The sequence below is a fragment of the Heliangelus exortis genome, chromosome 1, assembly GCF_036169615.1.
Source record: "Heliangelus exortis chromosome 1, bHelExo1.hap1, whole genome shotgun sequence".
Classification (NCBI taxonomy): domain Eukaryota; kingdom Metazoa; phylum Chordata; class Aves; order Apodiformes; family Trochilidae; genus Heliangelus; species Heliangelus exortis.
Window position 1 is genome coordinate 173,539,409 of NC_092422.1, and position 25,947 is coordinate 173,565,355.

Below are 25,947 nucleotides of genomic sequence, written 5' to 3' on the forward strand. Positions count from 1 at the left end.
TGAGAGTCTGAGACTATTTAAACACTCTTCAGTGCTGCTGAAAGTCTAAAGTATTCCGCAACTGTGTGTCTGTCTGTCTCACTGCAGTGCGAGCCAGGCTAAAGAGGGCCTTCCACCTAATGCTACAGTGCTATTGATCCCAGCAGGGAAAAATCATGTCAAAGAGATTTATAGGAGATCTACAATTAACTTAAAGGTAGATCAGGGACACCTTTGCTCAGTTAGCTGCTATCAAGATGATACCCTGAAGTTGGCAGCACATTAGGGACAGAAGTAAGTCCCTACAACAATGCAAAAAGAACAGCAGGTACATGCACTGACTGCAGACTCAGACCACCAAAATAACGTGCAGATTTTAAATTTCCAACAGTAAACCTTTGCTGGTATCTGCTGAAGCAAGCCTGTGAGATGCCACACACAAGTATTAACAAAGCCTACCTCAACATGCTTTGTTAGAACAACTATAGAATGAACAACTGAAAATGTAAGAACTATGCTAATAAAAATGAAGCATATTCTAGTGATTTGAAGTGATGTATTTGAAACTGCACTGTTATCCAAGCAATTATATACCTTAACGTACAGCCATCTAATGCCACAGGAGAATACAGTGGCCCCAGCTATGTCCTATTTTCTAAAAAATTCAGAAAGCACTGAAATCCAATGCACAGAAGATCATCAGCAAAGGGAACTTTCAAATCATTATTTCAGACTGAGAAAGCATCTGAAGTCAAAATAATAGCACTCACATTAAAAAAAAAAGTATTTTCTTTATAGTAAACCATAATCTGCAGCCCATTTACTTTAAACATTAGTCCTCTTTACCTTTAAAAACCCCTTCAATTTGGAGACCTCCTTGAGGAAGTAAACCAATTCATGACATTACTAAATCAATAAAAGAATTCTCATACCCCTGGAATGTGGTAAAAATATAAATGAAGTTTTTGGCTCTTAGAAAGTAAAAAAGAGAAAGGTATAAAAGATAAATAAAGCCAATAAGAGACTTACAGAAAAAAACATTATTTTAGAGGGAGACAGTTTGTAGCATATCAATCCCTTTACCTGATGCTGTTACCAGGAGGCTGTCTGAATCACATGGTCTACAGGATGAAGCACTAACAGGGTTTATGGAGGAGCTACAGGCAATGGTGGTGGGAATGACAAAGGAATTTTCTGAACATGCAGGTTGGTTCAGTCCAGGGAAGTGGGAAGGCCAGGCACCCACCTGAGATGAGGCTATGGCTGGTATGGCACAGCCTGCGGGTGCCACAGATAAATCTATAGCAGGTTTTGGTGGCAGCTGAGGTGAGGACTTAGAAATAATTTCCTCATTTATTACCCTGATTCCTTGTGGTGAACTTGAAAGAGGTGAGGTCACAGGTTTGCTGTCAGTTTTTGTACTTGTATTTGGGGATCGACTACTATCCATTAACACTTTAAGCTGCGGGTGTGGTGGAGAAGGAGTTTGTGAAAGCCCAGGTTTTTTAGGAGGAATAGGTGGAGGATTTCCTCGGTCAATTCTTGATACACTGGGAGTCTTTAAAGTCATTCTACCAACTGGGGGGTAAGTGCCAGCTTCCACTGAATGTGACGTCCCTGGCCGTGGCGGAGCACTGCCCTGAGGACTTGTAAATCTTGAAAGGACTTGGGTGACGGTATTTCGAGCTACCTGCTTGGCAACCAGGTTGTCACGACTAGTAGGGGACACATCCCTAGAGGGAGGGCTTTGGGTTGTGTTTCCATTTTGGTCTTGATCATTCGCATTGGCTTGAAATCTAAATCTAGCTGCTTGGACCCGTGCATTTAGGCCTGGATGCGCAGCAGTGTTGGCAGATGGTGAATGTAAACTGTGCATAGATGAAGCGAGAGAGGAATTCTGAGCTGCAGCAGTCGGAGCTGCAGGGGTGCAAAGGGAAGAACTATTTGAAAAAGGGGAAGTGCTACTTGGTAGATCAGGTGATGAGCCTGCACTTGGTCCGTTTTCTTCAATTCTGTTTTGATTCTGTGTAAGAATGGGAGTTGTGGGAGGGACAAGTTCACTAGATGAGGGCTGCCTATCGATGGCAGGCTTCCCAAGTGCTGCACTGGTGCAAACATTCATTTTCATATTGCCAGACACTAGTGGGCTCACCGTAGAAGGCTTTACAGACATAGTCAAAGGCAACTTCTTAACATTGTCTGTGCTACTGTCCATGACAACAGTATCTGTTTGGCAGGCTACAGTTCTTGAACTTGGCTCATCCGTTTCAACAGAAACAGAAACAAGATTCCTATCTTTATTTTTATCTTTATTTTTAAGAGAAAGATTAGCTTTACTTTCATTCTCCTTTTTTAACTGCTCAATCATTTTGATCATTTTATCTCTCTCTTCTCTGAGGTCACTGGTGTGCGCTTCCTCTCTATGAAGTTTGGCACGCAGCTGCTCTCTCTCTGTGTCAAACTCAGACAGCTGTTTTTCCATTTGAGCTTCCATTTGTGTACTCCTTTGTTTCTCAGCTGCAAGAGACTCCTCCAATTCAGTAGCCTTTTTCTTTTCTTCTTCAAATTTTGCCATCAGTTCTTCCAGTTTCTGAGCTTCCTCAACAATTCGTCCAGACAACTGCTTGCACTCTTTCACCAGCATCAGTACTACGTGCTTATTCTTTCCTCGTTCTTCTTCAAGACGAGCAGATAGCTTTCTGTGTTCCAGCTCAAGACTCTGTAACTGAGATTTTTCCATTTCCAACTACAAGAAAAAGCATAAAGAAAAATTCTCATTAACAAGATGGAGACTTTTAACACAACCCAGCATTAACCTGACATAGGTATTTTAACCTTTGAGAATAAGCCTGAAATGAAACTGTCCACCCCAGGAAAGTGATTTGTGACACCTAACACAAAGGCCTATAATGTTTTGCAAGCAAAAGACAGAGACAGTCATCTCTGATAAGCAATTCAGAAACTAAGCAAGCCAATCTGATTTCCTCTGTTGACAACAGAGAGATTCCCCAAAGTGATTAAATGCTTGTGATTCCTGAGTGAGGAGCTACGTGTTCTCCAGAAATTAGAAGTATCACAGAAAGTCTTTGTCTCCACAAAGGAAACAGACACATGCAAGAGATGAGCTTTGCAAAAGTAATTGTGAGCTTAGGAATAAAAGTTTTAGGATATAGGTCTTCCTCAGTCTGAAAGAGATTACGGTTGAAATACAGTCCATCATTCCCATAAGAAGTGTCTTATATCTTGCTTTAACATTTATAAGACATTGATTTCTGAGACCAATTTGCTGTCACAGGCACAAATACCTTCCTGTACTTACTAACAGTGGAAGGTCTCACTGACATCAGTTATGCATAAATTACCTTATAATCTAGAATCAAAAACCTAGCTAATACATGCAAATAATGGATAACAGTAGATTTTCTCCTCATTCATATAGCCCTCACCTCGAATTCTCCTGGCTTGCTGATTATGCTTTTATTCAAAGACCTTGTTCTAGAAAAGCACTTGGAAAATATGTTAATGTACCATTTAAAAAAATACCTACTAATAATAATGTGACCTAAATTGCTTCATATTCTCCCAAGCAAATTTCTATACCAGTCAAGCAACTACAAAAGACAACCAGATTTTTGTCTTCCTACTCCTTCTTTCACATACAGATGTACTAGCTTCCTATATGGCTTATCAAAATGACTGATAAACAAACAAACAAAACCCATAAAACTGCAGAGCATTCCTCCTCCTGTACTTTTTATTGTTTAGCCTTGCCATTTCTGCTTTACAGACAGATCAACACAGACATAACATTTAAAAACTGTACCACTTAAGTGCATTTTCTAAGTGGGCATTTTTTTTAAAAAATAATTTCAGGTACTTATGGAAAAAGAAATAATTATATGCTCACAAACATGAACAGTTAATTTTGAATGCAATGAGAAATTGTTTCATGCTCCTACAATAAAAGAACACTTCACAGTGTTTAAAGAATAATCCAAGGAAAGTTGTGGCAAAGAGCAGTATATTTAAGATCTCAGTTGGGATGTTTTACTTCAACAGATTATAGATTCAGATTACAGTGGCATGGTAAAATGATACTAATTTCAGAGTTTAAGACAATGCTGTCTTGTGAACGTATTTACTGTAAACTAATATGGGAAACAAGATGGCCTAGGGGATTGGTAATAGCTATGGAATACCTCCTCTCTCAGTCAATGCTTAAAATATTGTCTCAGTTGCTATATAAAAACAAACTAACAGACACAAAGGCAAAATCCCCCAGGCATTACAATATATTAGCTTCTCAGAAGACTGTTGCTACAGCACATTATTCCCTGTCCACTCCAATAGCAGATACAATTTTTTAGCTCTTGAAGCTTTTTCCACATCACTGTAGATGTCTCTACACATCTTTTAAATAAAATGCATTTAAACAGAAGCTAGTATAAACACAACTTTTAAATAACAGTTTTGTAACTCTCCAGTTACACCAGCTGGGACTCATGCCATTAAAAGATAACTACAAGAGCAGAAAGTCTGCGGTCGGAATAGAAATAAAGCCCACCTGCTCATTGTCCCCAGGATAGTGTTTTTCCACAGGATAAGTGGAATTTGAAGACACTCAAAAAAACCACTTAAAAAGGAAGGGAAGTGAAATGACATAGAGAGAATAAACAACAAGTCCTGGATGAATTTACACTTATGTCTCAGCCTCCCAACATTTCTAATCAGGCTTCTTCACTGTAAATTTCATTTCTGTTTCTTCAGAAGAATATGAAAAAGTACAGAGGTGATACCAGTATAGATATTATGTATATGATAGTAAAATTTCTCCCTGAAATCATGCCATTATCATAAGAAACAGTGAACTAAGAGGAAGAAATCACTATGGGAAATTATGCCAACATTATAACATCATCTTGGCTTCAAATACCTCAAAATCTGTTTAGCAGTGGAGGGGGGCGCTCCACTGGGCTTTTAGAGCTTCATCCCAGGTTAATCAATACACTCTGTAAAATGTATTTCACAAAAACAAGCACACCTTTTCTCAAAAACAGTGTTAAATATATAAAAAATAATATATGGCATTATTGGTCATTGCTAAACAAACAGTGTCAGCATCTCAATTATGTTAATGACAGTACAGCTGCAAATTAACAAGATATTACTATAACATTCTATTTAAAAATATTTTTTCTCAAATATTTTTTTGCAAAGGATCCACCAGCACTTGTATGCTTCAGAAGTATTTCAAAGCAAGTGAAGCATCCAACATCTTTTTTGTTAAAACAGATACAGAAATAATGAGAAATGTAAATTATTTTTAAAGCTTGGAAATGCAGTAAGATTATAGTGCAAATGTTTTTATCAAGATTTTCTATACTATTCTTCCATTTTGCTTTCAGATGAGTGACTGGTTCTATAACTGCTAAGAAATTATATCACCTTCAAATAATTATGAGCAGATTTTAACATATAACTGGGATGAAATCTGCTTACTTATTGCAGTACCTTATTTGTTAGCATTGCATATAAATAAAAAAAAACAGTAATAAATGTGCCCTCTATTTGATTTCAAACTGACAAGAGCAGCAATAGTTTCTCACTTTATGCTGTCTCCAATGTTTGTCTCTCCTCTCTGCCATCCTTGTTTTGGCTGCATCATCCTGAACAGGAAAAGCCTCTAAATATTCACACTGCCTTTTTTCCTTTAGATGACAGATTTGGAACTAGCTGTAATTCTTTATAAGTTTATGAACTAACTACAACCTAATTTTTGCAAAGTGTACTATATGTATGTATATATGTATATGTATGTATATATACATTAATTCATTTCAGTAATACAAACATCTGTAAATGTGTCATAAAAGGATTTGAAAATGGGTAAAAAATGATAAGGAGAAAAATTATAGTGTCAGCCAAAGAACTAATGAGAAAAGTCCTTTAAAGGTGAAAGAGTTCATGCATGTGAGAAAAGGTCAAGGGAGCCTGGCTTGTACAGGCTAGTGAATAAAAGATGGTGGGATGATCTAACATCCATGTACCACTCCTTCTGAAGGGCCCTTATAATGCTGATGGAGTGAAATTCTTCTTGGTCGTGGCAGGTGGGGCCCCACAACAAAGCTTAAGATGAAAAATTGCCCTTTAAGAGGCTCAGCCATCAGAAAAAAAAAAGTTCTTTACAAGGACAGTAGTGCAGAAAGGCTGCAGTACTGCCATTACTGGGGGTTTTCAGGACTCAGCCAGACAAATTCACAGATGACCAGATGTACTGCTGGTGATTATCTGCTTTAAGCACAAGGTTGAACTAAATCACATAATGGGCCTCTTCCAACCAATGTGTCTGTCTTGCTTTGAGCATGCATCCCAATACTAAGTTCTCTGCAAGCACCTGACAAATCAAGGAAGTTTTATTACCTGGTTTTGAGTTGCCAGGAAACCTCAACATTAATTTTGATATCAGTTCTAAGAAAAGCATTCACATAGATGGAAGAGGACGAAGATTTAACATGAAGCAGATGGCATCTGGGGATTAGGTGTTTGGTATATGGTAAGGCTAAGACTGGCAGTCATTTGTATACCTTTTTAATTTTTCTATATTCTGGCATGTTGTTATGAGTTGCTTTTTACAATAAAATAAAAAAAAATTTGAAGAATAGTTTTAGGTCACTACATTCAGAGATAAGTGATACCCAGGAATAAGAGTTCAGTCTGAGTCTGTTTAAAGTTCAGTAATATCCAGAGAAAATAAACACAGCTGTACACAGGCTTCATTATTTAGTGTAAGAGTGAGAAAATGAAGAAAGACCAAACACAAAGATGGAGGCATCACACATTTAGGAACCACTCTCAGAGGGAGAAGGTTCAGCTGTCTCTGTATTTGAGTCACATTTCTCTAGGCTTAGCTTTTTTGCTTTTTTTTTTTTTTCCTTAGATTGGGTCACCCTACTTTGTCAAATATTTCTATAAATTCTTCAAATTACTTTCACTATTCTCTTACAGGGAGGGATTTAAAAGATGGAGAACAGACAAAAATGTGGAACTGCGTGAAGGTAAAATACTGAATGAATGGTTTGTGAATTAATGGAGATGGTTGAGAACTATATCATCTATTGTCACAAACCCAAGAAGTTTAAGAGGTGCTCTGTCCTAATAGCATTTTGAATTGCATTTAAAAGAGGAAGATGTAAGTTCTTTATAGAGTCATGCATATGACTCTATACATAGGATGCTCCTCAACACTATACATCCTCTGTTACTCAATTTCCTCTTTGCTACAAGGAGTAAAACCAGTAGAATCATGACAGACTTACAAAGCAATTAGGTTTTCACAAGTCTTGTTTTACAGTTTAGCTTGAAAGTTACTTCAGAATTGAAAAAACCCTCAGTGTATTCTTCTAGGAAATAAAAGACAACCCTAGGCATGCAGACTTAGTGGACTTCACAGGCCAAAAATCAATCCAAGCTCCCTCAACCTTTTCTCACAAGGCACACACTCTGCCTCTCTCCTTTGAATGGCCAAGACATAGACAAGGAATTGAGGTACAAGAGGAGTCTTGTGGTCATGCACTGAAACAAGAAACTAATCCAACTGGTCAGGCAGATGTGTTAAGGTCTCTCCCAGTATCATTCTTCAGTCAGTATAAGCAAGCTTACTGACTCTTCTCTATGCTGAAACAATCCCTTCCCCAAAATTTCAATTTACTTATAAAGCATATGAAAAAAATTTAAAAAAAAAGGAAAAGAAAATTGATATTAAGTGTTCATAAGAAAAGTGCTGTAAGTACAGTAACAGTTCCCTACATAGGCCATTACACTGTTTTCATATTTATATATCATGCATACAGTCAAACATTATTTACATTTGAACGTGGTATCATTGAAGCATCAGGGATGCTTAAACTAAACAAAACAGTTAAGATAACAAGAATAGGTTTGCTGACTGAATTTTAGCATATATTTACAGCATACTTCCAGTACTTTTGTACATGTGCATGTACTGTGCACATGATTTCCCAAAGAACAATTTCTAATAAAATCAGTTGTGTGCCAATTGTCTTAGCATTGTCTATTTAGTAGTGGTTTTTTTTTAAAATCAATATGAAAATGTCACCAAAACTCTCTTTCATAGCTGCTGAAGACAGTCCATCCATCTTATACCTGGTAAGGATGATTCAGCACCTAGCAAGCATTTGTTTTCTAATTATTAAAAAATACCCGAACTAGATTATTCTATTATATTGTTTTTCCTCTCAGGAAGATCTCTCCGACATATTCATAATGAGTTATGATTTAGGAATATTTGGGTTGCATATTAGTGAAACATATGCAAGCAACCAGTAACTCAACAATAACAAAATAACAGTGTTTTATTACCTGAGAGTTTTATGCAACATACTTATGCCAAAATAATTTTCTCTTTACAGAGAATTTCTAAGTATGCAAAAACCTATTTTGTTAGAGTTACATTTTTTTTTTAGATTTATGAACCTAAGTCACCTAATATAAAGTGCAAATAAATTATTTATTTTATGTGATTTAGGTTAGAATAAAAATAACAGTAGCTCATCTAGGCTTCAATGGTGTTAGTTTAAAAATACATTGTGATGATGCCTTCTCAGCTCACACTGAACTACCCACTTATATACAGCATCAACTTGTACCAGCTATCTGTGATTTATTCCATAAGTAGAGGTAAATTCACAGAACACATGAGGTTTGTGCAAAAAATACCACATGAAAATCAGCTCTTCACTATATATGACCAGTAAGTGACAGCATTTTAACACTTGCAATGGTAACGAAGTTACACAAAGATGCAATTTAAATAAGTGGTATGAAAGAACAAATCAGGGGAGGGAAAAGGAAAAGAAGTTGCTATTAGGATACCTTCTTCTGTTTGTTTTCAGCAGCAGCCAACTGAGCTGACATTCTTTCTTGCATTTTCCTGCAGTGAGCCATAACTGCTTCTAAAATGGACAGAGGGTTCATGCATATTGGCTTCTTTTCTTTATCACCAGCACCTGCCTCGAAGTCTCTCTGAAGAGCCAGAAATGGGTCACTCATATTAAATCTTCCATATCGCTCCTGGATAAAAACCTCCTTGCGTCGGGCCTATAAAAAAAAAAATCAAACAAAGAAATAAACCTAAATGCATTATTGGAGTACCTCCACACAAAGAAGAGACCTCAGACACAGGGAAAATTATGTTACTTATTTATGTTTTTAAAATATTTTCTTTACATACTTGTTTACAATCTCTAAAATAGTCAAATGTGCTGCACACAGATTTCATTAGAGCCACTATAATTCCCCACATAAAACCCCTTCCCCTTCTTAATTCAATACAGAAATAACAGTTTGGAGCAGTTTCAGAAGTATCAAAAAAACCCCACCATCAATCATATCAGAAAAAAAAAACAACCTCACAGTGCCGAGAAACACCACTGGAAAAAGGAATTCTTCCGAAAATGGATAAAACATTTACCTGTGATTTGGTTTAAATTCAGTTTTGAAGATGCAAAAAAGAGGAAGACAGAGAGAGAAAAGAAGAGGAACAGGCCTAATGGTTGTGAAATGTGTTAGTAGATTTAAGTTAAAATCAGAAAGCTTTAGAAAGCTTCAGAAAGCTTTAAGTTAAAATCATAACATATGAAAAGGTCATGGACGGGCAGAAGAAACCAATGACCAACATAAATTGTGCCAGAAAAACTCTCAAGTGATTATCTACAAATAACATACCTTATATCCATTTTTTTCTATACATTGTCCTTGTGTTGGAGGAAATTAAAAGGCAGAAGATAATTTGACTGCAAGAGAAATAAGTGTGCCTATATATTTGGATGCTTGAAATACTTGTAGTCTATTTTTCAGTTTGATAATATAAAGAGAACATGGAATATGTACTAATAAACAGGCCTACAGGGCGTAACTTCTGAAGAAGGTTACAGAGTTCATTCAGATCCAAAGCCTAGTGAGGCTTACAAAGTCTGGCAGTGATAAGTTGAAGAGATAAAAGTAAGCTGATAGAAACTAGTGGGGTTTTTATAGATTGCTTTGCAAGTAACCCCTAATTTGTCTAATATTTTAATACCTTAAGTTTTAACACAGAAAAGATGTGAAAGATAAAGGAGGAAGAAAAGGAGGAAGAAAAGGAGGAAGAAAAGGAGGAAGAAAAGGAGGAAGAAAAGGAGGAAGAAAAGGAGGAAGAAAAGGAGGAAGAAAAGGAGGAAGAAAAGGAAATAAAAAGGGAAAAGAAAAATAGCTAGTTCTAAAGCTAACATTACAAAGGCAAGTGGGGAGTGGCTGTATTCATGTAAAAGAAAGAACTAAAATCAAAACCCTGGCCCTAAATGGACAAAAGTGGTAAGTGGACAAATCAGATGAGAAATCTGAACAGGTTAATACTTTAAATGGAGACTGAGGCACAATTCATACATAGATCATCAGCAGTATAAAAGTCACTTTGTTTATATAGTGAAAATGAGCCATCAAAGTAAAGGCAAAAACAGACATTCACTCTTTAAGCCTTTAAGGGAACTCAGGTAGACAACCAGTAAAATAATGTGCATTTTCCATTTTTTTCTATGGTCCATGACTAGCTGTCCTCTCACCTCACACTTACATATGCAATACGGATGTTTTCTTTGAAATGTGTCCTAATGTGCATAGCAATTAACAGCAAACAAAGAAAGGCTCTGTTTGTACCTGCCAAAATAGTAATGGAACAGGGTGTTCAGATTCATTGATTAAGGAAAAGATGAAATTATATGGAAGAGATGATCTCCATCTGAACGAAAAGATGAAATTATATGGAAGATATGATCTTCATCTGAATGAAAATCAAAACCATCTGATGGCATTGAGAATTAAAGTGAATGAAAGCTAAAGACTTAGGAAAACCTTATGGGTCTCAAGCAGTACATGGTTTGGTATGACAGACCCTGCAGGGCTGATGCTGTAACTCTACACCCTCAAGCATAGGGTAAAATAGACTGGTGATTCTCAAACCATAAACAGCAAAGTTGTATCAGGATGCTTCCAACTCAAAAGAGAGCTAAATGCAAAATATTAAAACATTTTTTTCCATGTTTCTATACAAGGACTAAGATACAAAATAAAATGTTGGGATGAGGACACGTGATTTCAAACGAAGATATCAGAATAAATGTTAAAGCAGAATCTTGGCAGAAAGGAAACAAGGAGTAACTCCTAAAACTTGGGCAAAAAGTGGCAGAAAGACAAGGTAGGCTTAATATTTTACATTATTTCTCCAGCTCCTAAATAATAATTCTGTCCTTTTGCACTTCAATAACATACATCAGATGGGAAAAATAAAAATACTAAACTAAAAAAAATTTCTGCATCACATCATCTCACAGAACTGAATTTCAAGTCATAGGAGCTAGTAGTAATATCAAAATAAATATTTTTTTTCGGCACTCATTATCTGAGAAATATACAATCTAATCTAATACATGTAATCAATCTTTTAAAATAGTTTCTACATAATTTGGTGGCTGTGTTGAAACAGCATTAGCAGTGTCTCACATATTAATTTCAATTGCAAAGCACTATATACAGAAAATAAACTTCGTATGTTGATTTGTGAATAAATAACAAAATGCCTTTTCAACCAGAGAATTTTCAATATACAGACAATACACCTGCTATAGGAGGTAATCAGGACTGATGCACAGTGAAAGTCTTATATGAATTTATAAACCATCAGCTTTATTTTTCTGTACATACCCATCTGCACAGAGTCTAGAATTTTAATTGAAAGGCTGAGACTGAAAGTATTTAATGGTATAAAAGATGTTAATGAGAAATCATATTTTTGGCAGACTGTGGTAAAAAGAATTATGACTTAAGACTTCAGATAAATTCTCCAACAGGTAACTGCAGACAAAACTAACAGTAAGCACAAGCAAATCAACAAAAAATAGCTAAAAATGAAGAAAAACCCCCTTTTAACTAGCTAATTAATGAAATTCTGCAGTAGAGTAAAGGCTTAAAACTTATTTTCAACAGCTTTTGAGTTCAGTCCAATAAGAACACAGCATCTATACAGAGCTTTTAAGTCCATGCACAGGATCTGAAACATTAAACAAGGAGACAAAATTAAGAGTGCAGCTAGAACCAAAGTACAAAAAAACCCCTGTTTCTTTATGGATAGGCTAACCTAAAGCATTATGTTAGATCAAAGACAGACTCTAAGTGTATACTTTGAAAAAAATGCAGTAACCCTGAAAAACATCTTGAGAGAGGAGTTAAAGCTGGGGAAAAAAGGTACAACACAGCTTCTCTTCAAGGAAGAACCAAGTAAAAATAGGACTTTTCAGTTTGAATCAGAGACAATCAGGAGAAACATGCTGGAGTCAGCAATTGCAGCAAGTAGCAACAGTCCATGATCTAATGAACGAAAGTTGAGCTGGACAAGAATCCTTCTTGCTGAGAGCAGATAAGCACCAGAATGTGTTGCCCAGGGAAAACATAACACCTCCGTCATTGGGAGATTTCCAAATCTAGATTGGATAAGGCCATCAGCAACCTGATCCATGTTTGACGTTAGTCCTGCTTTAAGCACAAGATCAGGCTGAATGATCGCTCGAGGTAACTTCCAACCTAAATTACACTATGATCAGTGATCTCTTCTAGGACTTATTTTTTATCTTGTAGATGCTAGCAAATTTCTCAAGTGTCAAATGACAGAAATGAGCTCTCAGAGGAAGAAAAAACAAATACTGATGGAACAATTCTTATGTCTTAGTTCCGATCATGAAGCTGTTTTTATGACTGAGAAAACAGAGCTTTTACTCTGTATTATTTTTGAAAATAAAAAAATCAGTACTGAACAATCCTAGGGATTATGCAACTGTGAGACACAAAGGGAAGGTTTACTCTCAGATTTTCTCTCTGAGGTCTACAGTTCTCAAGAATCTGAGGGATCAGGCTGTAAAATAATCTCCCCCTTTCACTGCTCTCTTGGGGAGCCTGTCTCCTACCACATACACCAAGACACCTTTTTTACTCCTAACACCAAATTTTCCCACAATATTCAAGTGCCCTCTATGCATCTATCTGCCAAGTGCCTCCTGGATGCTTCCAAGCTGACCCTTTGCAGTCACTGATCTCATTTATCTCCTGGCAGAAGGAAGACTGGCTTCAGGGTGGGCAGGCAGAGAACAAAGGGAAAGCAGGTAGCTGGGTGATGGGCTGCGAAAGCTACAAATCCAGTATAGTAATTGGCCCTAGTAATTTTTTTCTTATGTTCCATTTCAGAAGGAAAAAAAATTATAGTGTATTCAGTGTAGTGTGTGTGTTGTATTCTTTATCCATTATCTTTTTGCTTTTTATGTATGCTAATCTTATATGTCCTCTAATTATATTCTGTTTTTTTATTATTTAATTCTTTTCTTTGATCTTGAATATATTTTTATCTTATTTAGTCATTTTTTTTATTTATTTTTTATGTTTTATGTTTTTTCATTTTTTTCTTTATCTATTCTTTTTTTTTCTTTTATCTTTTTTATCTTTATGTTTTTTTTTTTATGTCTCTTTCTTTTCTTTATTTTCTTTTTCTAGAAGGAAAAAAAATTATTTTCAGTGATGAAACTGAAAATTATAAAGTCTAATTAGACTGGAATAGAAAGGGACAGGGAGGTGTTCAGTATACATCTTACTGTGAACTTAAAGCTAAAAGCATAAAAAGAGCAATGAAAACTTATTAATAAAGAAGAAAAAGCCCATTAACAACCAAAACAAAACAAATAAACAAACAAACAAAAAAAGGAAAAATAATCACATAGTGCAAGTTATACTTTAAGTTTTTTTGTAACAACATACATTGATATCTGTTGCAGGCATTTGCTGGAATCAGTTTTCATAATCAGTTTATATAATCAGTAACAATATATAAGCAACAGTATTTAAAGACTTATACTGTATTTTCCTCCAATATATCTCAGAGTTTCTTCTTCATTTACCAAGTTAAGACTTTGGCAAGCCCAAGTCCTCCATGAAGTAATTTAAGATAAACATCAAAACCAGGACTCCATGTCCTACAGTTCTGTGGAACAATGGAACTGAATTAAAGCTGCCCCAAAAGCCTTAAACAAAATTTCCTTCCTTTCAAGAGTGTTTGTTTCTCTGATTAATTTCCTTTTCCACATATAATAACATTGTTTCAACAGATGTTGATAGGCCCAGAATTATAACCTCTCTTGGCATATCTATTAGGAAGTAGTAAAAAGTTTTCTAACAGCATAGAAAAGGAGGCAGTAAAAGCCTATTTTATGTGTTATGTTGAGGATGAGGGTGAGCCCCTCATTCTAAACAAAACTGAAAAAGTAATAAATTTTTAAAGAGAGGAAGGTGGCAGAAAAAGAACATGTTTATAACTCTTACTTCAGTGGCATTATACAGTATCTTGAAATGATTTTCTGGAGCTGTTAATTTAATCAAAGGAGAATTACCAGTGAATACATACTTGTAATAAAAGTGGTACTTTCAGAGACACTTGCAGAATACTGGGGTGTGGGTGGGGGGTATGATATCTTACTATGAGTGATTAGGAATGACTCTTTAAAGAAAGGTAACAATTTTGTTACACAGCAGGGCTTGGGGGCTTTGTTGGCTTTTTTTGGTTACCATTTCTTTAAAATGCAGATACTTTTTGAAGTATCATATGAGATGTTACTTCCATATAAAGTTTTACAGAACAAACTAAAACTGGAAATGCAAATATTGATGACTGCTAAAGAAATGGTTTCCTGCAGCAGGATTTCTGTCAGTGAACACGTGACACTCAATTTCTCCCTACAGTCTAAATCCCTTTCTTCAGCACTGTGACAGGGCATACCTATGCGAAGTCTAACAGTCATTTATATTTTAATGAAGTCAGTATTATTTAAAAAATATTTGAACAATAGAGTGAAACTGCCTGTTTCCATATTAAATGTCAAGTATAATGTTCCATGCCATAAAAAAAATGCTGTTTACATATAATTGATCAGTATCATGAAATAATTCTAGTCTTTTGTTAAAGGTACTAATAAAGAACATAAAATATACCAGTTTAATAATTTTTAATGTAAGGCACACATACTGCTAAAAGCATTTAAAATTATCGTGGAGCAGTGTCTCATAATAGTAAAAACCAAACCAAGTACATAAATGAAACTCATTAGACTGCATGAAAGTGGACATATAATCAGTTTTTCTAGAAAACTGATCTCAAGAATGAACCAGTAAAATAACAGTAACAAAAAAGTTGCATTATTGTCTCATGCACAAGAACCCACAGAACTTTTCCAAAAACATGTACTTCAGAAAGTGTCCCTTTCAGAATCACAGAGATTTAAATCCATGTGTTTAAATGGTACTTTTCAACAACAAAAAAGAAAGCTCTGAATGTTAAGATCATATGTTGTTTTTTACAAGGCTATCCTCTGCAATCTCATTTAAGAAGATACACAAACCTATCACTTTAAGACATAAAGGCCAGATCTCACCTAGCAGTTGATGAAAACAGCAAATCAGATTTTCTCTATTTCATGCCAAGTATCCAAACATTAAAGTGGTTTGCAAAAAAGTTTTATGATTTCCGCTCCTCTGCACTAAATAGCAGGCTTAAGAGAGGTACAACATGACTAACAATTAATGCAAATTTTTCATGATATAGGACAAACATTTAATTAAAACTTAAACAATTCTGATTTACAATAAAACAGAAAGCACTTAAGAAGAATTATACAACCAAGGTAGTGATCAAACATGAATTTCCTTAGGGGTCTGACTCCATAAATAGATCATATCAGTCACTAGCACCTGTTTGCTACTAACCCAGTATTTCAAAGTAGCACAACATCCTTCCCTTTCTCACTGTTGCCTGAAAAAAACTTCTGTGAAAGAAAGAGGTAAAGAGAGGACAGACAGCCATATGCTTCCAAATCTTCATTACTAATTTTCTCCCTTAGAGTAATGATAATCCACTATTCTGAGGTTGCAGATTTAAAAATAATGTCATATGTTGAAGCTAAGATCAGCACCAACAAGAAAAACCAATATAGTCAACATATTCTCTTCACTTCTTACAGATGTAAAAAAGGGAAACTCAGGCCTTGCACTCAGTTTCTAAATGAGGAAAAAGAAAAAGCTCAAGTCATAAAACAACATGTGTTTTTAATTGGGAAGAATCATCCAGATGTTCCAAATAAAGATGACATTAGACCTATTTTATGACAGCTTTGTTGTCTGATGCTTAAACATTTGCAAATTATAGGCAAATATTTCATAAGGAAGTATCAGTGTTTGATGCTCTGATTATCTAACCACCCAGACATTTATTTCTGAAAATAATACAGGTTTTCTTACCCATAATGAGTCTCAGTGGATAGAAGAGACTTTCTGGTTGCTTTAAATAACCATTTGTCATCTAGGCTTTTTTGCATGTTCAAATTTACAGTTCAAATTCATGCAAATCAATTCATAATTCTTCACATGGAAATCTGCCAGCCATCCTTCTGAAGTTGTGAAGAAAATCTGACTTCACTCTAACCAAAAAAGAGCACCTTGACCTCCATGCTTAGCAATTGAGGAGTTTCTTCAGCTGAGATAAAACATACCAAAAGCATAATAGGAAAACTTAATTAAATCAACCTGTGTTTCTTTTTAATCTACAGCTTTTATATTTTCATATTTTTAAGACATCAAAATCTCAGTTAAAATATCCCATGTTACTGCATGATGATTACATAATTATCAAATAAATTATTTTAATGAAAGGGTATGCAAATTACAAGTTTATAAGAAAATCATCAGGCACAGTCAACGTGGATTCACAAAGGGAAACTCCTGCTTAACTACTTTGATATCCTTCTGTGATAAGACTACCCAGCTAGAAGATGGAAGGGAGGCAGTGGATGTAGTTTTTTCTCAAATTTAGTAATGCTTTTGATGCTGTCCCTCACAGCATCCTTCTGGACAAGTTGTCCAAGTGTGGGATGAGTGGATTCATAGTGTGCTGGCTGATGAGCAGAGCTCAAACAGTTGGAGTGATTGGGGCTAAATCTTGCTTGTGACTGGTCCCCACTGGTGTTCCTCAGGCCTCAATTCTAGGGGCAGTTCTATTCAATATATTCATCAGTTATCTGGATGTAGGAGTTGAACACATCAGCAGTAAATTTGCCAATGATAGCAAACTGCCAAGTCCTGTTAACTCCTTTAAGGGACGACTTGCCTTGTAGAGGGATCTGGATAGTTTGGAGCACTGGGCTATGATAATTAAAGAATAATGAGCCCAAATGCCAGCTTCTGTACCTACAAGGGAGTAACACTGAGCACAAATGTAGAGTGTGAATGACTGCAGAGCAGCCCTGCAGAAAGGGGTGTGGGGGTGGTGGTGGCAGCAGGCCCAGTTGAGTCACCAGGGTGCCCTGGGAGCTAATAGGACAATCCATCTACATCCTGTGATGCATCAAGCACAGATCACAAGATGGTCAAAAGAGACATCTGTCCTGTTCTACTTAGCACTGGCACAGCCTCACCTGGAATACTATGTACATTTCTGGGCACTGCAAATTTTGAAGGGTATGAAGGTCCTTTAATATGTCCAGAAGAGTGCAACAAAACTGGTGAAAGGGCTGGAAGAAGTGTTCTACGAGGACCAGTTAAGGACTTTGAGCTTTGGAGAAAAGGAGTCTGAGAGTCAACCTCATTGCTCTCTACAGCTTCTTGAGGAAGGGAAGTGCTGATCTCCCTTCGAGATCCAGTGAGAGGACTTGTGAGAATGGCTCAAAGCTGCACCAAGAGAGGTTTTGAATGGGAATTAGGAAGCATTTCTCTACCAAGATGATGGTCAAACACTGCAACAGGTTTCCGAGTGTGGCAGTTGATGCTTCAAGCATTTAAGAGTCATTTAGACAACACCCTTAATAGCATGCTTTAACTTTTGGTCAGCTGCAATTTTGTCAGCCAGCTGGAATAGATGATCACTGTAGATCCCTTCCAAAAGAACTGTTCTATTCTATTAACAGTATAGATTTGAGTTACAGTAAGAGAATTCAATGTTTTCAAATTATTTCCAGTATTCAGTTTAGAAGGAAAATTGTGAGAGCAGTATGTGTTACCTCCAGGAAGAATTTTTTTCCTCCTCCTACCTCTAGTGAACAGTCTGAATGCAAACACTTGATTTAGGATGCAACATTTTCAAACAAACAGAATACTCAACTGCATTTTCTATTTAGGATTTTATACCTTTTATTAAAACTAATTTCCAGCTAGTATTCTCTTTACATATATCATTACTAATAACTTGGCAAATTTCAAACGGTCACGCAACAGCTTATACTTCCACAAAATTCAACTAGAATTTTACTCTGATACTTGAGACAACTCACTGTAATTACTGTTGCTCTATTTTCCCAATTTTTCCACTTATTTGTAGAAATGGAACACTGGCTTTTATAAGAGACCTTGTACTAAGTATTGTTAGTACACTGACAGATGCTTCTCTCTGGGAGATGTGCAGGTAGAGAAACCAATCCATTGGTAAGGATGGCATCAAAATGGGGAAACATACCCCCAAGCATAACAAAAGTAATTGCTGATACATATTTGCAAAAGCATTGAATGTGAAAAAAATGCAAATCAAATATCTTGTTAATAAATATTTTTTATAAATTCCTATAATAATTTATTTGGAAGAACCAAGAGCAAAGTTTATACACTTCTTCTTCAGCAACAGTAACATGAAGAGAGACACAAACAAAATGAAAGTGTTATGTTAGCAGTTGCAATTAAATGTCAGAAACAAAATTAACTGTACTATTTTTTGGCATAGAGGAAATACCTTGTGTATTTTCCCTTAGCTAAAAATGGAAAATTTCAGTTATCATAACAATACAGATATGATGATCCAGTTACATTTCTCTCACTGCCAGCAACATGTGTAAAATGTAAAACAGACACATTTTAAATGGCACAATAGCAATGGAGTTACAGCTGTATTCTTCATGCAGATCAGAAACTGTGAAACAGTCACATCAGTGTGACGTTGGAATTTTTTATTATTATTTTTACAAATCTGTGCTCACTAGTTTACATGGGATTATGCAGAAAGATCAAAGAAGGGCAGGAGGAATCAAGTGGGAAAGGCAAAGCAATTATCCAAATAAGCAACCAGCAGAACTCTATCAGCTAAATTAGTAGATACATGCCCAGCAACAATAAAGATATTCAGATCGTATGGGAAAACAAAAATAGACTATTATCAGTTTAACAGTCACTGCTGGAAAAAGAATGAAAAGGATGCTTGTAATGTAATACAGTAGAATTTTCACACCAAAAAACTAGTCTCATATTTTCATACTTGTAGTCTCAAATTTTAGGAAAGCCTGGAATAAGGGGATTTACCTGAATAGTGAAGTTGAAGCTTAGTAAAATACCACATACAAAGGAATGACTTAATAAGTTTAACCAAAAGTTTTGACTTGCTTAGTGCTTAACATCTCCCTTTGGCAACTATCAAATAACTACCACAAGAAGTGATGTAACACTACTGAAAACTTATTTTGTCAGTAGCTTGCAGAAGAGACCTTTTTATGTGTCAAAATACCAGGATCCCTCAGATCAAAAAAGATAATCAATTCAGAGACTGCTGCTGCTACATCCCCAACATCTACTGGAAAAGGTGACACTTGTTCCTATTCATAATGGAGTGCAAAAAATAAAGGTGTTACTTGAAGGAAAATCCAAATACAGTTCACATACTTTTCATCACACAAATAGAAGTATTTATTGTTAGTTACCCATGTTAACAGAACTACTAAACATCAAAAAAAGTGTGGCCAGCAGATTGAGAGAAGTGATTTTGCTACTTTGCTCTGCTCTGGTAAGACCTCACCTGGAGTAGTGTCCATCTCTCTGGACCCTTCAATACAGGAAGGACATGGATCTGATGGAGTGAGTCCAGAGCAGGGCCATGAAAATTATCACCTCTCCTTGAACACCTCTCCTATGGAGACAGCCTGAAGGAGCTAGGGCTGTTCAGCCTGGAGAAAGAAGGCTCTGGGGAGACCTAAAAGGGACCGTCCAGTACCTGAAGGGAGCATACAGGAAGATGGAGATGGACTGTTTGAAAGGGCCTTTAGTGACAGGACAAGGGGCAATAGTTTTAAATTAGAGAAGAGTAGATTTAGACTGTATGATAGGAAAAAGTTCTTTACCATGAGGGTAGTAGAAAAATGGAACAGGTTGCCCAGTGAGTTAGTTGAGGCCCCATCCCTGGAGATGTTCAAGGTGAAACTTGACAAAGTTCTGAGCAACCTGATCTAGTTGAGAATGTCCCAGGTTACTGCAGGGGGGTTGGACTAGATGACCTTTAGAGGTCCCTTCCAACCCAAATTATTCTATGATGCTACAATTCTATCCTATTAATACAAGAACCACTGAATATAATAAGCTTACCTAATTCAATATTATATATTAAGCCAAACCACCAATACTACAAACAGTATTTCCAAATTATTACAGCACAGACTCTGGATCAAGGATAAGGTATAACACTGTCCTTTAATTTCACAACATGTCCTGAAGTACAGTGTTAGGTTTTGCTGTCTTAAACAGACTTTCTCATTTTCTTTGAATGCAACAAAAACTATTTTCTTACATTATAAACAGTTATACAATTCTCAAACCCTGAGGTCCACACAGATGTTCACTGAAATGCTGTTAGTTTCTTAATTGTCAGGCAATAAAGCAGTGTATCACAACATGTCAAGACATTTTATGAAATAGATTATTTAATATAAAAAAATACAATACATAAACCATGATCAAGATAGGAAAATAAATAAATAAAAATTTGAACATTCTTCAAGGTTGTGTCTAACAGTTTTTCAATCAGGTAAACAAAGAAGCATGCTGCTTTACTTTAAAACATTAAAAAAAACCAAAAAAACAAAGCACAGATATGAATCCAAACCAAGCACTGAAAAAATCATTTTATCTACTAACCTGAAGTTGATTCATATTCCATAGTTTTCTTGCTTTCAAATTTTAAAAAGCTTGCAATAGTGAAATAGTATTTTTTGAAAGCAGTGTTCAGAAAATTACAATAAAGTCACATTAAGAAAAGAAAGACTTAATCATAACCAGAATCACTGGACACGTAAACACAAACTATATTTAAGAGCAGAGAAACCATAATTGACTTTAAAGTCAATAACTAAAAGCAGCAATCAGATGAGCACAAAACACAAACTGCAGATCAGTACCTCCCAAAAATTTAGTAAAAATAAATTTTTTTTGCAAAGGAATTGCAACATGCAAAAATTACAATGCAAACAAGGCATTATTATCTGACAAATTTTACTTCATGGTTCAGCTCTGCCACAAAAGCCAACAACTGCCATCATCCTGTCTACAACGCTAAACTTCTGTTACATGCAGTTTAATATCTTCTGCTTTTCCTTCTACCTAATCACCCTTTTTCAAAGATACCTGCTACAAAACAGGCTCTCCTACTGGCTGCCAGAGACCTCTAAAGCTGCCTTCTGTGTGCCCTTAGCTCCATTTGGTACAACAGCCATGGGATTCATATGTACAGGGAAGTTCAGATTTGCATTTCAAATTCACACCAACTTAGCAAAGTTACTGCAACTAAGTGTCTTCATAATTTACAGGAGGTGTGGCTTCCTTTGAGAGATTACACTTACTATGTGTGTAATTTTTCTACCTATCAGGCAGCTTCAGAACAACTGAACTGTATGGATTCATTCTTTTTTTTCTTGAAAGCTCCCAGTTTTCTTCCCCTCTAACCCTGAAGTTCATTCTAGGAGCACTAGGTCTCAGAGCACCATTCCTGTTGACAAGATGTACAAGAAATAAGTAACATAAAAAGAATATGAAAAGAAAATTTCATTTATCAGTAAAATCTCAGCCTGCAGTAGGTGAAAGTCTGCCCTGGCCAAGTAAAGGAAGGTCTTTTGCTAGAGAGAACTTGCTGGGAAGCAGACAGGTCAAATTAGGCAAGTATACCTTGCAAGTATTTACAGCTCTTCTTAGTATTTTGTTTAATATTCAGTTTTGTTTTGTTTTTTTTCCCCAAGGTACAGCAAATTCATTACTGAAAATGCAGAGCCAGGCATGAAAGGCTCCATATTTTGCATAGTTATTCCAGTATCACTCTTCGTTAGGCACCAAAAATCTAATGTCATCATGGTAAACTATGATATACTCAGGTTTGATTTTTTTTTTTTTTTTTTGGTAGTGTTTGATCTCACTTAAATAATGTCAAAAGTGGTATATAAATATGTACATGACAGTTATCATAAAAATACTTCATTATTTTTCAATAAGATTGAAATAAAAGGATATTTTTCAGTGCTTAATCATTGTTGGCTGCAATGGAAAGAGCCTTCCACAATTCACAACTCAGGACCTGAAATCAAATTATCTTGAGCAGAAAATGGATTCTCCCCTTTGTGGAGAAAGAGACTCCAAAACATTTTACAATGACCCATGTGGCAATTTCACAAGCAAGGTCCATCTGTCTTTAATTAAAGAATGATCATAATGGTAGATACCATTTGGAAATTTCTGTTTTTAGAAAGCAAACATGGGGATATAAAACTGTTTTCATTTTGGGTTTTTTTTGGGGTTTTTTAAAATTATTTTTTAAATATAGACCAAAACAACTCCTATTTCCCTCTTTCCTACTATGTTTTACACAAACAACCCTGGTAAAAGGGCATTTATAGGTATACAGGCACTATGTCAACATTAGCAGGTAGTGCAGCACAACAGGATTAAGTTTGTAGAGCAAAACAGTCGGTACTGGTAATGTGCTGATGGCCCAGACATATGGAAAAAGGTGTTAGGTTAGGAATAGCTCTGCTCTCAGTTCAATTTACAGAGGCTGAGAGGGGTCTGTGAGGCAGGCTGAAGAAAACCTAGGTGGGGACACTGAGGACAGTTTCTATAAAAGTGCATAATGTCACTCACATAGTTCATTCACACGTATATTCTGTAGATATGTACAAAACGGCCTTTGTTACAATGAACCTCAACATCTTATAAGGAATAAGTGTCACTGGATTTTTTAATAGAATGTTAGGACAAAGACTTTTTTTTGTTTGTTTTTCTAAAATGCTGTATTTTGCAAAACAATTTTCAATTTTCTTACATGTACTTTCAGAAAAAATGGAGTGGAGTTTAGAAGTACTGTTGGATTACACTATTACAGTCTTGGAAATGGTCTTTCAGTTGCAGTTAGTTAGTTAAGAAATTTCAGAAGGAATCTGATTATTTCAGAACAAATTATCTCCTAAAGAGTATAAAATTTTTTTTTTTAAGACATGCTTTAAACTACTGATTTTCTCATGGAATTAAACACTGATATCCTTTTAATTTTAAGATTATTATCAGGAGAGTTGGAACCTGAAATCTGGCATTCAGCATACTGTGCATTATCTAATTCAAAGAAATATTGTGTAACAGTGATCACTATACTTTCTAAAAGCTTTTTAGCTGTATTTTAAAATCTTGTCTTTTCAGATCAGTAGCTTTTTAAGGTAAAGATAATAGAATGGGTTATGAACTTCATATGCCTATGAGGTTTAATTATATGATGTATTCATTTCTGTCTTTTGACCTACTTAATTCACTACATTAATATCCCCACCTTCACTACAAAATTCAATGACTGTTCAAGAACTCACAAGCCTTCTACAGGAAAGTCAGAAATTATCTTATATGGATTTTCTACTCAGACATAATATAGAAAGTATGATTCACTGCCAGCTCTATTGATTAGTTTGCAGGCCTGTCAAAATGCTTAGATTCAAGGAGACAAGACTGTACTAACAATTCCTGCAGAACTAACTCCTACAGAAGAGATCCTTTTCTTCTCATCTCTTTATAAACTTACAGTAGTCCAACTTAAATTCTCTGAGCAGCTAAATTAATGAAGTCTAATCTTCCCTAACCCTGTATTTTACAGTTCATAATCAGTGCTCAATAACAGATGCCACAAACCTCTGCCCTTCCTTCAACTAAGGCCTTAGCAACAGCACAACTCCTCTTACCCAGCTGCCTAGATTTATGACACTACCTATTTCTGAAATGCTTAGCATTTTTTCAGAAGCTGGCTAAAGATTCAACAGATGTTGGCGCAAACACATACACAGAAAATAAGCTTTTCTGCCTTAGTATGTTATGGTAAAAATTAAATATAGCAGGGCTTTACAACACTGAAGAAACACCTATAGCCAAATTCACCTTGCTATTCTCATCCTGCCCTCCTGACCCAGCTGTTAATAGGCACAGAATCCATTGATCTGGAGTTCACTTAAGCTCAGAGAAAAGACATTGCTCCAAAGCCATGTCATTGATATTGCAGTCAATTTTAATTAAACTAAAATATATCCACTGTTAGTACTGGAAATTCATTTAGCCATTTTTTATTTCTATGGTGATGTTTTTTAACAAACCAAATACATTGCTCTAAACCTATGCAGTTTGGTACAGTATGATAGTTTCTACTATAATAGGAGTTTGCAATTTTTGTTCACATAAATTAATGCATACCATAGAAGAATATAAATAATAGTATGTAAATAAAATAGTATGTAAATAATGAATTTTGCCATTCACCACCCAATGAAATTTACATAGACAAATACAATTATTTTTTTAAAAAAAACCTCAACTAAGTTGGGCTTTAAAATTTTAGATTAAAATATCCTACTAATGATTTGACTTTAGAGAGAATCACCACTAAAAGCAGCCTTTAGTGTTTGTAATTCCATGCTTGACAGCTAACACTAACACTTCAAGTCATCATATGAGGGTCACTGCACTTTAAAGCAGGCAGATACAGCAACACTTTACAGCTGGAGAGAAAAACAACAACAAATAAATGCTGTATTTCTGATCACAGTTGTGGGAGGCCAGAGCTGGACCTTGATTATGTGGCCACATTACCTCCACAATATGAATATATTATCCTCTTATTACAGGCAGACAGTTTATTTGGATAATCGAGACAGATGGAGGCAGCAGCTATAGTTAAGTCTCCCTCCTTTTTTAACTATATGCATTCCCAATAGCAATTAAACAGCATGTTGTCACTAATGATGTAATTTTAATGATTTAAATGTTAACGTGAAATTAATTGCAGTGCAACCCTAACCATGGAGCTACTAAAATAAAGAAATTGTAGAATCAAAAATAACCATCTTAAGTCATTTGTTGTAGTAGCTGTACAGTATCAGAGCACCAATGAGAAAAATCTACACAAAGATCACCTCCTTTGAAGTGAATCCTTACACTGTCCTCTAAGACAAATTGACTGCTCATATGGAAAATAAATCTGGAAATTTAACTCTAAATATGAAAAAGGTCTGCTCTTTCAGGGCTGTTGGTCCTCAGAGGGTTGAGCTTGTCCAGCAAGTTAAATTGTTGATAATTACTGTAACTTTTTAAAATCTGAATTTTCTAGCTTTCTAATTCCAGACAGCCATTGCTCCCCTAAAACAGTGTTCAGATAGAGGCAAAACATACCTCAGCTTTCTCTGTTTACACCAAAGTGCCCAACTACTTTTTACAGCAATTGTAGAAGACATTGACCCAGTTAGATCTAAGGTTGCAATTGCTGAAGCAGTATGCAACAGCCATGTTTTAGAAACAGGATGCTATGTGCCCTCATGCATCTGCAGTCACGCACGTTATAAAGGAACAATGATATATTGTGAAAATGTAGAAATATACAGAAGTTGCCTCCAGATTTCTTTTTAATTCTGTTTGGATTTGAAGTCTTGGTTGTGCTTCAAAAGCAGGTTTCAAGGTATCAAAAGCTATATAAAATACAACGGAAACTCTACAATTAATTATGAGAAGAGATGCAATAGGAGTTAAGTGTACGATATGACCCCTTGGGTTTGGTTCTCTTTGTATTACCAT

At 35.6% G+C, this 25,947-nt stretch overlaps 1 protein-coding gene across 3 annotated transcripts in view; it reads right to left on the reverse strand.

Annotated features, from left to right (window-relative positions):
* The window catches only part of CTTNBP2 (cortactin binding protein 2), an 81,678-nt gene that overhangs the window by 40,797 nt on the left and 14,934 nt on the right, over positions 1-25,947 (reverse strand). For 2 of the 3 annotated variants that reach the window (XM_071733711.1, XM_071733712.1), the window contains exons 3-4: positions 8,872-9,096; positions 1,063-2,725 (exon numbers count right to left, since the gene is read on the reverse strand). In XM_071733711.1, coding sequence (XP_071589812.1) covers positions 1,063-2,725; positions 8,872-9,096 — 1,888 coding nt within the window. The remainder of the gene's footprint in view (positions 1-1,062; positions 2,726-8,871; positions 9,097-25,947) is intronic. The other variant, XM_071733713.1, reaches the window with a different exon arrangement.